This window comes from Bactrocera oleae, chromosome 4 (genome assembly GCF_042242935.1).
Source record: "Bactrocera oleae isolate idBacOlea1 chromosome 4, idBacOlea1, whole genome shotgun sequence".
NCBI classification, from domain to species: Eukaryota; Metazoa; Arthropoda; class Insecta; order Diptera; family Tephritidae; genus Bactrocera; species Bactrocera oleae.
The window spans coordinates 21087997-21104967 of NC_091538.1; the positions used below are offsets into that span (position 1 = coordinate 21087997).

The 16971-nt window shown below is 34.0% G+C and overlaps 1 protein-coding gene across 2 annotated transcripts in view; it reads right to left on the reverse strand.

Moving 5' to 3' along the window:
• Nucleotides 1–201: 201 nt before the first annotated feature.
• Nucleotides 202–16971, reverse strand: part of LOC106614500 (uncharacterized) — a 274551-nt gene continuing 257781 nt past the window's right edge. For both annotated transcript variants that reach the window (XM_036369194.2, XM_070107841.1), the window contains one exon: nt 202–3861. In XM_036369194.2, coding sequence (XP_036225087.2) covers nt 2307–3861 — 1555 coding nt within the window. In that variant the 3' untranslated portion in view covers nt 202–2306. The remainder of the gene's footprint in view (nt 3862–16971) is intronic.

Here is a 16971-nt window from a genome sequence, read left to right on the forward strand (position 1 = left end):
ATAAAAATCTCCAGTTAAATGCAATACATTTCCGTTTGCCATCAACAATTAAGTTAAAGCAACCTTTTTTTAATTTTTAATTTGTTTGAAATCATTTTATTACTAATTTTACATAGTTATTCTAAAAGAATACAATATATATGTACTTGTATATATATACTTAACTACATACATTTTTTATTTTTACTTTTTATTTTTCAATTTTTTTATTATGCAATTTCTTTTATTTATGTTTCTTTTTCTTATGTTCCTTGTGTGCTTGTTAAATGTTTTTGTTTTTGCTTACTTATTAATCGTAATACATTTTATATACCACTTAGTGACTACACCTATATATTTCTCTTCTTCTCTCCTTCGTTTTATTTTCATATAATGCAAGTGGGGTTTTTACAATTTTATTCCCAAATCAATACCCAATTTGTGTGTGTTTTTTGGGGTTTGGTTTTCTCAGGCAAAGGTTTCTTCTGCAAACGTTTATTTTAAAGAACAGAGACTAAATTTAAAAAAAGACATGTGAATTTGAATGTAACAAAAAAGCACAGCGGAAAATAAAACCTAGATTACGATTTAACGTTTCAAAGACATTTTTTATCTTACCCCTGGATTCTGATACTTTAACAAAAGTGAAAAATAATTTTTAAAAAGACTGGTTCAAAAAATAATAAATACAGAAAGCACCAATTTATAATGTAAAAGATTAATATATGCTATAAATAAAAGTATAAAACGAGAGTAATTCTTTTCTTTTATTAATTATCTGTATCTATAATGTATCTGTAATGAATCTAAGTTAATATCGTGTTACTTTACTTTTTTATCAAAACAATTCATTTCATTAAATGCTAATTTCTTCATAATATCAAAATATTTATTGTTTGTCTATTAAAAATCACAAACTTTTGTAGTCCATTGTCAGTTCAATATTTCAAACACGGTAAATTAGGAATATATCATAAATTTGTGTACGCACATACCTTTTAATTAATAACTTGCAATACCCATCATTTTAGGCCAAATGTGATATTTGTATCAAACCTCAGTTTTGCGACAAAATCACCAGCTTCTAATAAACCTTTATAGACTCGACAGTACGCGCTTGTTGCGATGAAGAACCTAAGAACACCTTTCAAATTTTTTTTATTATTTTAGTAAGATAGACTCTTCGAACTAGATCTGGTGGTTAGAAATTAATAGGACGTGGTGGACTTGAAAGCAATAAATAAAGGATCGAACTACAACTGATAAACAGCTTGGGTGATTCTCAGTTTCAGACAACGCCTTAAAAAATGTTTAATGAAGAGTCCGTTCAACCACATGTGATTATTTCTTTGTCATTAAGATACTTCTCATATACAATAGTTATAAGATTTGATCGAACTGTTGCGATGTCTAATTGCCTCTAGATCACAAAATAACAGAAGAAAGCTCTTCATCTTAGACGCCATTACTTAGCTTAAAGTTGGAGAGGCTGGGCCATCCTTGAATTCACAATTGTTAAATATAGTTTTTCCCAAGGAAGTGCAACTGAAGAACTGAGTCGTCCAAATGAAATTTTATTTAGTTATTCTTTGAATGTAAAACCATTTTTCTTTTAGTTTATACATTTGTAATGGCTAAGTAAATTTTTTGGATATTATGCGGACGTATTGAAATTACTCGGGCTTTTGCGAGTTTTGATATCATCATTCAATTATTACCGATATTATTAAAATCATTGGTTAAAAATAAGTAGCTCACATTGAGGCCTATAACTATAAAAGATAACGCATCAGGTTCTTACTGATCTTTTGCTAGAAGTGTGCGTATATAAGGGTTAAAGGCCTTATGTCAAAATTGTACCTGACTTTTGGTTTACACACTTCGTTCTATGGGTTCAGGCCCAACTAAACTGGGGTGCAAATATAAAAGTCTAACTTCGACTTATTTATTTACTTGCCTATGTTTATCTATTACAATTAGAATATATTTATTAATTTAATGCCGCGCAATTACTACTTAGCAGGCAACTATTTTTCGCTCAGTGGGTATTCCAAAAGGTACAATACTTAAGTGTAAAAAATAACAAAAAACAAATGAAAAATCGAATTATGTACCATATGTATATTTACCTCGCATACTGCCACACTAAAAATATATGTTTTACTTTTATAACTCCGAAGCAGTTTGCTTCCTTGGTATGACAGCATTATTTTGCTACACTACCGCCAATGAACGGAAGCATACTGCTCATGCTGTGCCTTCCCCGCTGCACACAACTGCTACACATGTGCGCCTAGCGGTTTGCCATGCAACCAACACTCGTACCTCTAGTATCTGCTGTGGTAGGCGTGGCCAGGCCCCCGACACATGCGACACAGTATCGCCACGAACAGCGTCAGCATTAAACTCAGACCTAACGTGATCAATATCAGTTTGCCATAGGGCAACTCGCTTAGCTCTTGACGCAGGCAAATTTCTGGTGACTCGTCGTGCAACACATGATTTTTATAATCGTGTGCGCGATGCAGCAGACCGAGTTGCTCCAAATTCCACTCAATGTGCCGCGTTAGTTGAGCCATCGTCGAGATATGCGTCACATTCGGACAATTGTCAACACCGTTACACAGCAGGTGTCGCGGTATGCAGACCTCTGTATCGCCGGGACAACGGAAATCACAGCCGCCATCCTGCAGCAATGACGATGCCAAACTACCGTCGGGATTGCGTGGCAAATGGAACAGTTCGGTCCAAACTAAACGGAACGCATTTTTTCCCGGCTGCCCGTCGCCAGTATATTGTATCAGGACCGGTAGCGGTTCTTGATCGGCACCAAGCGCACCCAAATCCGCAGCGGAGAGTATAGGAAGATCACGCGCCAACGAGATATTTTCCGGACACATTATGAAACGTGGTTCGAGTCGTCCGGCGAGATATACCTCAATTTTAGCGCTCTCACAGGTGCGATCGCCAAAGCGCGCCTTCTCCAAATTCAACCATAGATCGCGTTGTGCCGCTACTTTCAGTTCCCAAATGCACTTTTCGCGACGATAATGATGCTCAGGCACGGCGGCCATTGGGCCCGCCGCCATCGCCAATGCTTTTTTATACGGAAACACCAATTCACCATCAGGCGAGGGTCCCAATGTTATGGGACCACATAGCGGACCGTGCGCAAACTCATAAGACGCCTCGAATAGTGGATTGGGATTCTTGAAATAGGACGTGATCGCATGTTGACCCTGTACAATCATTTCCAGGTTCATCTGATCCGCTGAGGAGATCACGCGCACAGCACGTGGTATGTTATCGCAGAAGCAGGCGAGATTGTTTTGGAACTTCTCGCGTTCCTCCCAAATGACCAGCTTGTCAACACGTTCTTCATGACAACGCGTGCAGGCATTGTTATTGTACGGCAATTCCTTGAATGATACTGATGTGACTTCGATTACTGCGCGTGCATATAGTCGCCGATCTGTCACGAACTTATATTGGCAGCGTACATCAGAGCCGCCGGTGCGTTTAAAGATTAAAGAATTCATTGGTGAGCGTATTTTGCCACCCGGATGCTTCCAGGCATACATAACCTCGTCGCAGAGCGTATTCGGCACTGGATCCCCGAAGCGTGTATTATTGAAGAAGTCATAGTGTGCCCAATAATAGAGCGACGAGCCACTGTAGGAGCCCGTTTTTGAATCGAATTGCACGTACAGCGAAGGACTAGTACTCACGAAGTCCACCTTTTCCATGGGTCTTGAGAATGTATCGCAGAAGGTTTTGATAATACGCGCCGGATCGGGATGATCTGAGTCGTAAATGGTCAGCGATTCCCCGCAGTCACCGTCATATTTGAGTATCGGTGACTCGATGCGATTTATGCGAAAGCTGCAATGAAGAAAAAGCAAAATACGACATTAATTAGGGTTAGTAAAAAATGGCGATCAAAAGATCTGAAAGCAATGGGAAAGACTGTGTTGTGCTCTTGGAGGTCTTAATAAGACACAAATTTCGGAATCTCGATTCTTCCCGTTTTTACTGTCCCTAATCACAACTTTATAATTTAATAACAACGGGTACTCTTAAGATATAAAAATAAATTACTTCTATAATAAATAGTCATGTCAAAATAAATGAAATAAATACAGCTAAGAAAATCACCACTCTCACCGGAAGGTGATATTGAATTGACCTAGAGGCCCGAAGAAGTTAAATCAACAAGAAAACATGAGAGGACATTAAGTCATTCCTAGAGGAAAACATTTGTTTGCAAAGATCACTGTCATCTCGGCTTCGACACAGCTACTTTATTTGTGGTGTATTTAGTTTGATAGAGGTCTGCTATTTTTGGCTTTTTTAATGTCCTAGAACAAATGCGCCAATGCTGACTATTTCGGTTTCAGATTAGGTTGGGTCTACCTGGGTTAGATCATTGCGGGCAGTCCGATAAGCTAGGAGACTTCATAAGAGGAACAAGAAATATTGTTTCAGGGCTCAGGCCATACGGTTGCTCCAAATAAGTTCAAAACATGAAAAAACGTTAACTGCGGTTGCATCGAAGCTATAATACTCTTAAAAAATACAAAAGTTTCCTTGCAATTTCTTGATTCCGATCATTCAGAATGTATGGCAGTATATAGCTGTATATAGTTAACCGATCTGAACAATATCTACAGATATTGCATTATATTCTTAGGCAACAACCAGAACTTCGTGAAGATATATCGTCAAATGAGAAAGTTTTCCATAAAATCACATGATTCGGATCGTTCAGTTTGTGTGACAGCTATATGCAATAGCAGTCCGATACAGACGCGTGTATACAGAGAGACGGACATGGCTAAATCAACTCATCTCGTTATGTTGATCATTTATATACATATATGTCTTTTATAGGGTCTCCGATGTTTCCTTTTGGGTGTAACAAACTTCTTGGCAAACTTAATATTCCCAGCCATGATCAGAAAGATAAGAAAGACATAGCAGAACGAGGTTATCTACGAAAAATTCTTCAATATAAGTGACCAAAGTTTAAGTAAAGAGACCAACACTTTTAACGCCTCATTTAAATTGAGCTTCTTAATGTGATATTCCTAGTTACGACTAATGTCATCTCGGATATAGTTTTTCATGGTGCATCAATGTCTCGAATGAAATCAAATACTCACATTTTGTCTGGCATTGTGCCAACGTTGTCACACTACTTGTACTAAAATAATAACGAAAAGCAACAACTGCTTATATCCACCTCAAGTTATGTTCAGAGTATCCTTTTCCATTTGCTATGACATCACCTTGTTACTACGCTTAAGCGCCTAAAAATATGCAATCATTTCGAAATATAAGGCTGAGTATGAAATCTGGTAACCGTCCGTCCGCATAATTTCCACTTCGTCAACACAGCTACGAATTGGATAACACTGCAAAAGCCAGTTAGCACGACCGAACGTTAAAATTTTGAGAATGTGGTAACATAGCACAAGGAGACTACAATTTTTGTAAAATTAAATTGCATAACCTGGGACACACGTATCAGTCTAAATTTATATATATGCATGTATGTAAGGTAAATGTCAGTCGGCAGTTATGTGCTTGAGCCACCATCTAAACCGCTCAGGCTCTACTGTAAATTATATAAAGCTCAAAGCCATTTCTTCTGTCCCCAATACTACAGCGTAGAGCTCGACCACTCTGTACAGGTTCTAAGCCTACACGCTTGAGCCTACAGGTGCTAGCGATGGTTGGTAGACACTCAAGCAGCTAGGCGGCTTATAAGGGTACATGGAAACACATATACATATATGATACATATGTATATTCAGTTGTGTGCATGTATTTGTTGGCTTGCGGCATGATGAGCCTTTGCCATTGCAGCACGAAATTTTATGAACAACGTCGCATGAGAGTCGCCTGTTTTGGGCCACATAGGCATATGTATATTTCCGCATGTGAGTCTAAGCACGCTTGTGCTCTACATGTCGGCCTAAGCTAGCCGCCTACAGATTATGAGGGCATGCAGCAGCGATGGAGCTCAATACGATATGCAGCAGGCACACGACACTTTCTAGGTACTATTTAGTACTAGACTCCTACTCCGATTATGTCACGTGCAAGATGTTTGTGAGGCTACTTAACTTAGTTCTTTCCACAGATCATTTATGCAGCCTACACGTAGCAACCATAAATATTTTTGTTGCGCTCGCGAATTGAGTTGACCTGACACGAGTTGTGCAAATACTTTTTCTTTAAGCCAATAAAATGTTCGTTTGGAGTTTGAAATATGTTTATTTTGTTGCCGCTAGTTTTAGAACATGTAATAAAACATTTTTTTTAAATTAATTTAATTTTCTTAGGTGGAACAGCTGGAACTTTCGAAACAACTGTGTCATTGAAGAAATTCCATATGTAACACGATTTTGGAATCTAAATTTGCAACAATACCGAGAAGAAATTAATAAAATTTTCGAAACATTTGTATTTTCCAGCAAGTTTATATTGAAGCGATTAGTAAATGCTCCTAAAAGTAGTGTTTAATTGCAAGCATGTTTAAATAAATTTTCTAATTCATTTTACTTAAGCTTTCGTTGAAATTTCAGTTTATCCGCAAATCAAGTTTTCAATTTATTATTATAATTTATCGATATAAAAGTAAATAGCTATGATGATATGTCAATATTTCACAATTTCAATATTTTTCTTTACTAGTGGTTTTATCTTGCTACCGGCGGTAGAATATTTTTCCAAGCTTTTAAAATATATGCAATTTTTCAATTATTTTAATTTCGAGATTAAATAACAATAAAAAGTTGAAATTGTAATTGAATAATGAAATGATTGTGGGTGAAATTTTTGAAATTATAGATTTTTCGTACATCTCCATGAAAATATCGACAACTACGTAAGTTTTAAAAAAAAGGTACAATATAGAATATATGGAATATGTGAAGAACGTAGGACAATTTAGGCACTAGCGAATTTAAAACAGTTGAGCCTTACTACACATTTTTCAATCAAAAACTTTATTTGTATTAAGTGCATTTTAGCTTTGTTTAGCAATTTTATATTTGGTCTATTTGGGTACTTCTATAAGCTTAGATATAAAATTGCAGTGGATAAAAAAACCTTACGTCATATTTTACTAGGCAACGATATGTACTTGTATGTGGCCTGTGCCCATTCAGCGAACAACGTCTCCACGTTTTATACTCATCCACCGCTATATTACCTCTATCACAGCGCTTTGTTTGCGCCGGAAAATAAGTTTAATGCTGCAAATACATACTCGTAAATGTTGGCAGATTGCAAGGTGGCTTTGCATGTGTGTTACGGAACATTGCTTGAGTTTCTGTTGTATTGGCTTACGAAAAATGGCATTTTTGTGGTTGACTGTTTGTCTACCTGCCAGCTTGCAAGCCTGTTTGTGAAAGCTTTAGCTGCTGCGCCTTGCTTCTCATCATTACCGTGGATCAAAAGCGAAAATCGGCTTAAACTAAGTTACTGTTATTATTATTATTTTCATTTCATTACGTTTACTAGTTTCATTTCGGGAAATTTTTATCTGCGTTTTTTCAGTTATTTAGTTAGGTTAGCTTTATAAGTATGATACACATCCAGCCACATACATATGTACATGCATACACATATACACATCCGCATTCATATAAAACTTTGAATTTTCCGCACTGCAGACTATCTTTTTCCAAGGCATTCGTAGTCACGCGCTCGTTCTCTTATCAAAACTACTATTGTACCTGCCACATGTGACACATTTAATACTCGTGCCTCACATATATATAAATATACTACAAGTAGTTCTCTTTCACATGCATACCTAGTCCAAGGCTTTGGCTGCAAGTCTGCTCAATAATAACTACATACAACCGACGACTTCTTCCCTTCACAGCTTTATGCTGCCCCAATACTCTCGTTTGACGTTCATTCGTAATTGAAAAAGTTTTTGTCATTTGAATTACTGAGTTGCACCGTTCGCTGATCACCCCGCCGTTCATTTGCTCCAACCGCACACATTGGATTTTGAAAGTGCTGACTTTATGTTGTGGCGCTTCAATGCAGATTTGTTAATAATATATGGCACTGCGTATTTTCAATATACCATACGTATATTATTTTGTGGTATTATTTTATGTGGAATTTGTAAAAACATGTGAAATCAAAATCCTTACATACAGACAGCTAAAGGTGTTATCGCTAGTGCTGTTATACTTTATAGGTAGTATAATTATTTATAATTGTATTTCATTTAATAAATAAAATAAATAAATAAAACTCTTTACATTTCATTATTTTTTGTGCTAAACACGGTTTCTACTTAATTATCGGACCACAATATCATATAGCTCTCATACAAACTGAATGATCGGAATCAGGTGTTCATATGGAAAATATTTTCATTTGACGAGATATCTGTAATTGCTTAGATCGAGTCACTATAGCATATAGCTGCCATGCAAACTGACTGATCAAACTTCTTGTAATAAATCTTTCGTATTTGTGAAGAGTATCATACCTTCGGTGCAACCGAAGTTAACGTTTTTTCATGTTATAGAATAATTTTACCATTGGAAATTAGAGACTCAAACGCTATAGATACATACATATATATATATATATATATATATATTATATAAAATAATAATAATATATATATTAATATATATATATAGTATTATTATGTGTATTTTTTTTACTATAATTATTAATGAATTCGTATAGGAGTGCACATAATTAGTGTTCCTTACTTTTTCTTTGCACTTTTCTCTTCTACTATTCCACAATTAAAACGTTTTATTGCAAAACAATTCCCAGCTCTTGTCATCTGAGAAGATAGAATAATTTTAATAACTTTTAAGCTGGAGTAGATATCTCTCTCCCTTTTCTTTAAAAGCTTCCGTCAAAATAAAAATATTTATTCACAATCACATAACTTGTTTTCTTTTATTACTTTGTTTGAGCGAGAAACTTCTGCCAGCAGCATTAAGTTTTATAACCATGAAATTACTGCTTCTTTTCCACTTTTCTGATATTTGGAAGCTGATATAGATGCCAATTTTGCGAACTTAATCTTCGCTGCTGGCGAGTTTGGTTCTGGTTATTTGGGTTAAATTCGCAATTAAGCTTTTTATCTGTCAGTAGCGAGTTGAAGATTGTATGCGCAGAAGGGGGAGAGAAGTGCGAAATTAAAAATTATATTATGGGAAATAAGTAATCTTATTTGGGGACATACGAAAAGAGCCAGCTGCCGGAGTTTGGTATTGGAAAGTAGCGTAAATTCTAACATAATTGTATTTTTTTCGACAGAGAGCGAATTTTTAATTTTAACTTTAACATGATGGCATGAAAGGCAAGACTGTATAACTTCTAAAAACTACGAAAAGGTCTGTAAATGTAACTTAAAACTTTTTTAGAAACCAGTGGAAAAGTTATAGAGATTTATACCATAGAATTACTGGGTACAATTTCAGTAAGTGAATACAATTTCTGCTAGTGGCATGTGTGGAAATTTCGGAACGATGTGATGTATGTTCATCACAAGCGGTATCACTCTACATTATGCAAATATTTCAAATAAAATGTTTGGGCAAACTGGAATTTGTGGGATTTTCAAAAAAAAAATTATATTGATTATTTATATTCGTATTTATAAATTAATATCAACATATTTGTTTTTAATTTCTTTCGAAAACTTAATAGAAGTCTCCGCCAGAACTTCTTGCCAGTAGCCACAACCACAAAACCAAGCCGAAAAACTTAAAAATTAGAGCAAAACTTTGTGAGATGATTAAATACTTAGTACCAGCGGCACCATACTATACACACTTACGCCGACGGTTGCAAATATTTCTGGTAACGAGCAGTAGTTTTGCAAGCAGGAAACAATTGTGGTTACAACAAGCATCAGTAACGAACATAACTAAAACTACCAACTACACGAGTGCAACTTGTAACAAACCAAATGTACAAATTAGCTTACAAGCAGCTGTAGAAAAGAATATTTGCCCAAACAACCATAACAACCAAATATTTTCAAACTGTCTACTTTCAAAGCGTCTAGACTGTAAGGTAGACGAGTTAGGATAAAACACTCTATGCTATTGCCAAAGTAGCCATAAAGTCAAAACCTATTGAAGTTTATATGAGCAAGTTTCTTCTATTGTAATTTCGACGCTGGGGAGAGTTACCTCTATTTGTGGGTTTTAACAGGGTATATTAAGTTTGCCATTTAGAGAGAAACGTCGGAGACCCTATAATGTATATATACAATAGTATAAATGATCAGCATGACGAGCTGAGTTAATTTAGCCGTCTGTCCGTCTGAAGAAGTTGCCCCCAAGAAACTGCTCATTTATCGAAGGCACCAATATCGAATCGAATAGCATATAGCTGCCAAATCAAAACTGACCAATCAAAATCAAGTTTTTGTAAGAAGTCTTGAGCATGTAAAGGGTATTAAGTTGGGTTCAGTTTTTTTCTTATTTTAAAACCTCGGTCATAGAGTTTGCAAAAATTAGTTTTAGGGTGTCAACTATTTGCAAAATTTACAAAATGCTACTTGTCATTTTAATATTAATTAATGCAGGAGTAAAATTAAAATTTAATTTTTAATCTAAGTTATTTGGGATTAAAAATTAATTATTGAAAATTTTAATTACCTATTTGAATGTGTAGAAATCTCCTTTTTTTACTACATAAATAATTGTTGCATAAAGCTTATTTACCATTTCAATAATTATATAGGAGCAATCATATTCACATATGGCAACAAATATCATTAATATATTAACCGTACATATACATATATTTGTGTGTATTTAATTAATATTTTCCATACTTATTAAAATTTATGCTTGGAATATTACTTTGCTAATTTGCAGTTTGCGCAACAAAATATTTCATGTTTGCTGATATCATGACCCCGAAATTATGTATTTATGTACATGTTGCCTCCTTAAAATGTTTGTGGAAATAAAAACAACTCTGTCAAACCACCAAATGACGGTTCATTGCTAGCAATGGATATATGGTACATACATACATTTAGGCATTAATAGCTAAACATTAGCAATGTTCAGACAATGTTACAGGCAATACAGATTTTTAGAAATCTTAAATTGCCTTTCGAAATGTCCCGTAGGAAAATGTGTTGATAGAGTTGCTAAACACAAAATTATGTAGGGATGCCAACTGTTAATGTCAATATTGGATTACAATTGTCCAATTTTGATTTTTAAATAAATTAATCGAGATATAAATTTTCGCCCGGAATCTCCATTAACTTGCTATTCATATTTAGACACAAATTTCCATATAAGCTTCCCTACAAGAAACTGCTGAATTTGCTGCTTGGTGAACCCAAGACACTCAAATTTATTATGTCAGTACTGACAGTCAAATGAACAGTAAAATGACTGTCAGTGTTGACGATTTTTCTAAAAGCAAATTCTGTATAAGTCGAATGGAGACAGCAAACATTTCCATAGATGTTTCGAGAAGTTGTGAAATACTTAGGTAGCTAGTGCGATAAACCAAAAGTGTTGCATGCTCCTGTGTAATAACTCTTTTTGTGTTTAATAAGTAAATAAATAACGAAGAAGTTTTCAATTATAATATACGTAAGTTATTATTAAGTTTCAAATAAAATTATATTTTTAGTTAATTTTAATTTTTATTTAGTCATATTTTTAAATTCCGAAATATTCATGAACCGGAGAAACACGTACAGTAGAGCTTTTGGAGAAGCATGCATGGAATTCTGTAAAAAATTCTTTTCATAATTTATTATTTAATTATATTTTTGTTACATTCCTTTTTTATATTTATGTATATTATTTTAACTAATTTTGATTAAAAGTTTTGAATTTATTAAAGAAATAAAAATTATAATATCTACTGTGCAAAATAATTTTTCACTTGTGATAGATTTATAGTCATAACTGACAAATTGCAGCTATGATAGCGTTTCAGTCATAACTGATAGTTTTCACCTATGATGGATATATGGTCAGCATTGACTCGGAAAAAGACATGATTCGGACTGAAATTCCGAATACCCATGTGTTAGAAAGAGATCCAAACTCACACACATACGTTTGTTTACATCAGTTTTTTGATAGAAACTTTTTCCAGCTGTGACTATCATATGACCAGTCAGATGACTGTCACTGTTCTTGCAGGGTTATGTCCTATCTCATTCCTATACATAACGATATACTTGTATATGTTATACTCAACAAACATAAAAATTTCACTCACTTGTGGAGGTAGTAATGTTTTCAAGTTAAAGACAAAATGTCACATAAATCTTTGTCTGAACTCTAATTAAAATACTTAAGATGACAGTGGAGACACCCAAACACCCAATGCTGGCAGACTAGCGGGCGAGCATCACTCTCGGTGGCACTAAAGAGCGGCATTTAAATCAACTACACTACCTACATATACACAAATTAATGTGACGTATGTATTTATGCACAGTTATCTGTTGGCTATGCAGACTTGTGCAAACACAAATTTACATTGGATGCAACAACAAGAATTGTTGCACCGACTGCTAAATAGCGTATAATGTGAATTGTTACTACATTGTTAGGTTTGCTCTCTGCCTGAATGCCATTGCGCTGCCTGTCTTTCTCTCTCTATTGTGACTTTGATTTCCCACAGTATTTCATCTGCTTTAGCTTAACTTAAGCTTTTTGTGGTTTAGATTGCTGTGGCATCGAGGCAGGCTTTTACTTGTGCTCATGCACACAAATGCCATATATCTGTCGACTGTTGGAACGCTCGCTAGACTCTAACTTAAATAACTATCAAATAATCTTGCTACATTACTTCACTACAGTTTGAGACATACTTTTGGTTGTGACAGTGAATTTCTGCATTAAAGTATGCTCTTTCTGCTGCTTCGTCTTCTTCTTCTCTCAACTTTATTAAGAAATTGCATAATAAATTCCTGTAGAAAAGCGTAAAGTTATAAATAACAGTCACCACATTGCCACAAAGCGAAGATTTATTGAGATTTTAGAGCTACTGACATGCCTCTCGGCTAACTCAACTGAGTCGGCGGCAACATTATACCCATATGCCCGCTGGGATTGTTACACGAGTAGCGGAAAAATATGTGCACGTTCTGGAATTTTTCACAATACCCAAGGCGCTGGCGTAATTAATGCTATTTTATTTGTAGTGGTGTGAAAATATTTTGAGAATTGCATTTGTTAGAGTTTAAGTGAGACATTGTATTAATATAAGATCATTACATTTGATACAACGGGTGATTATGGAAAATATGTATATATTTGCATAAAATAAACATAGCAAAAGAATATAGCATGATAGAGATTATAAAGAAACGTATTCCAAATTATAAAAATCAAGCTCAATATAAACATAAGATTTTGCTTAGATATGTACTGCGAATCAGAAAAAAACTTGTACAGGGGGATGGGTAACTCTGAAGTGACTTATCTCCTAAGATATTAAAACTTTTGAGTTGCATTTAAATGTGAAAAAATGCTGTTCATTAATTTTAAAAGACATAAAAACAACTCCTATAGTTTGCATAAATTAACAGTTACACACTCTTTAGGAAAAATGAATACCTTGCATGTGCACTTTTGCCCTATATCATGGCTAGCAGTTTTTTATGCATAGAATGCCAAATTTTGTGTAAGTACAAGTGGTAATTTTTGCCATATTTCTTGAAGAACAACCATAACCTTATTTTGCTATTAACTTTGAGCTCTCGTAACATCGTCTCCACATAAGCCCACAGGTGTTGTACAACAACCATTCCTTAACCACTAAAGCAGAATGTTTCGGGTCGTTATCCTGAATAAAGCAGTAGCCTCTATTTAAATTGAGTTTAGATGCTGACGGAGCCAAATTATTTTTCAATATTGTTCAATGTTGACGTTACACTTTCATCAATTCATCCAGATCCGCCAGTCTTTTTGAATTTAGCAATAATGTACGAAACAATTGTATTTGTTTTTTCAAATATTTCCTTTTTCAGTACTTTGGTTCTCTTGTTAATTTTTGACTGCCAGAGCCTGCAAATCTTAAAATGTTCGTATATTCATCTTTTTTTTCAAAAAGTAAAACCGCAGAAAATAAATTTTCCTACCAAATAGTAGGTTTTGACCATATACAAAAAATTCCACCCAAAAATAATGGTTTCGACATGATAACTTCATTTAAAGAGTTGCTCATGTAGTAGTATACGCTTTTTGTTTGGCTGTTCAAAAATGAGATATTTTAATTTTTTTCATTCGGTAACATCAAACTTTATTTATTGTTAATTTTTTTTTAAAATAAGAAAATTCAAAAGATTCTCATATTGTGCTGAAATAGTTTAGGTGAAAAGTTTCTTTAAAGTTAAACCAGAGAGAGTACAAGTTTATTTTGATTCACTGTAATGAAATTAATAAAGTTTGGTTATAAAATTTTGACACTATGCTGCAATAACAATCCAATGTTCCACAGTATGAGGAATACAGCATTTTTATTTTATTTTGACCGAAAAATTTATGTAGTTTGAGTACTCAGATTTATAATATGTTGCGACACAGTATAATAGTTTTAGATGTAGGGTTTTGTATGTGTATATAAATTATAAGAATGACTAGACAAGTTGAACTTAGGGTGTCTGTTTGCCTGTATGTCTGTTCATCCGTCCGTCTGTGTATGCAACAACTTGAGTAAAAATTAAGAAATCTTAATGAAACTTGGTATACGTATTACCTGGTAGAAAAGTAAAGATAAGTTCGTAAAAGGGTGTAATCAGACCACTGCCACGCACAGAAAAAATTAACGCCATTAATGAAAAACTCTAAAATGCCATAACTAAGCAATAAATTAAGATATAAAACTGTGTTTGGTAATTGTTAACTAAAAACTTTGAAACAATGGTGGCCCCGCACTCTGAAGATACAATAACCATATTCGCTAACGCCAAATCCTATAAGAACCCTTACCGACAGTGTAAAAATGGATGAAACCGGATTTATAACTTCATTCTCTCTCTCTAATGACGGTTTAATTAAAAATTACTAACGAAATCGGTTTACAACCACGCCTACTTTTTATATAGCACAATTTTAAATTCCGTATGATTCCTTTCCTTTCCAGTATACAAATCAAGAATATATTTGTATAAAATTTTGCACAAATAGTGCCTTTAAGGTATCCTTATACGTTGCAAGAGTATAAAATGTTCAGATACACCCGAACTTAGCCTTACCTTACCTGTTTTTTATATTAAAATAATATCACACGTTAACATACTTATAAAAAGGATGAAATCTACTGGTTCTAAATTTCCATTGGTTATTTCTGGTAAATTTCCTCTCTTACCCTTTAGTGCTAACATTAATTTTAAAATTTTTGTTAAATAACTGAATGAAATAGTTTATTCTGAGGCTAATATGACGTGGGGAATATTTGAAGTTTTGGAAGCCGAAAAATTTAATTCTCTCAAGTGAATGTAATGTTTCCTAAAAGGCTATTAAGTAAAACAATCATATGACTTCCTCACTACATGAGATGGAAAAAAATTAAAAGACTATTGTGTATGCTGTATTATATCTATGAGAAGGGTGAAAATGTCCCCCCCATGCATGATATAAATGCAATTGTAAATCAGAACATTTAAACAGAAAATATATTAAAAGCAATTTAGTTATTTTGTTAAGAAGAAGCTACTTCAAATATAATAAAATATTCCAGAGGTTTCTATATATACACATTCAAATTCATTTATCAATATTTTTGAAACCTTACTTATACATCTACATATATGCAATCGTCAATCTATTCGGATTATTCAATATTACTCATGCGCCCTGTTATACTTTACATATTTATGTTTATTTATGTTTATTTATTGAATACATAGTTGAGTCGTTTCAGTTGAATATATTACATAATTTGAATCTTTACTAGCTAATTAGACACATATATACATATATTGTATTTTAACACTTTTATTCCCAGTATCATTCCATACTCCATTCCATTCATATGTGAAGGGGGAATATTTTACTCATAAAATCTATAAACATTTTAGGAATAAAAACTAATACTTCAGATATATATGCCGCCACAATGTCTAATAAATTTTTATTATGTGCGTAAATTTAGTACCGATGTATTTTTTAGCCAAAAAGTTGAAAGTTAATAATAAAATTTATGAAACTAAAAACATATGCTTTTTCGTAATGTTTTTGTTTTGTGTTGAACTTTTTAAGAAAATCTATCCTTATCATTTACTTAAGTATTTCAGAAATTAATTGGGTCTAGTCTAGTTAACTCTACTTAAAACTTAACTAGAAGCTGATGGTCAGCCTTTGATGATTTAAAAAAAAAATTTCGCATACCACAAGGTGCGTTCCAAAGTAAACAGTAAAAAAGTAATAAATTAAACTATAGTGGCGCCATCTATATGTCGACTAGTGCGTTAGAATCTGCTATCTTTTGTAGACTTGCAGTAAAAATTTCATAACATTTCATCTATTGGAAGTGAAGTTATTGCGTTTTAAGTGTCAGTATGTTTTTGTAATCGGTGCGAAAATGAGCTTCGAACAAAGAGCCAACATTAAATTTTGTTTTAAAATTGGTAAAACTTTTACCGAAACGTTTCAATTGATGAAACAAGCTTATGGCGATGATTGCCTATCCCGTAGCAGAGTGAACGAGTGGTTTCAACGTTTTCAAAGTGGTCGTGAAGACATAAATGAGAAATGAATCGGAACCCAAAAAATCGCGCCTGGAGAAGTCAAAACTGAAGATAATGCTGATCTGTTTTTATGATTCCAAGGATATTGTCCACAAGGAATTTGTTCCACCCGGCGTGTTCGGCCCGAATATCGCGAAGATGGAAGTTGGCGTTTGTTGCACGATAATGCGCCGTCTCATCGATCGACGCTTGTTGCCGATTATTTGAACAAAAATCACATTTTAACAATTAACCACTCCCCGTATTCA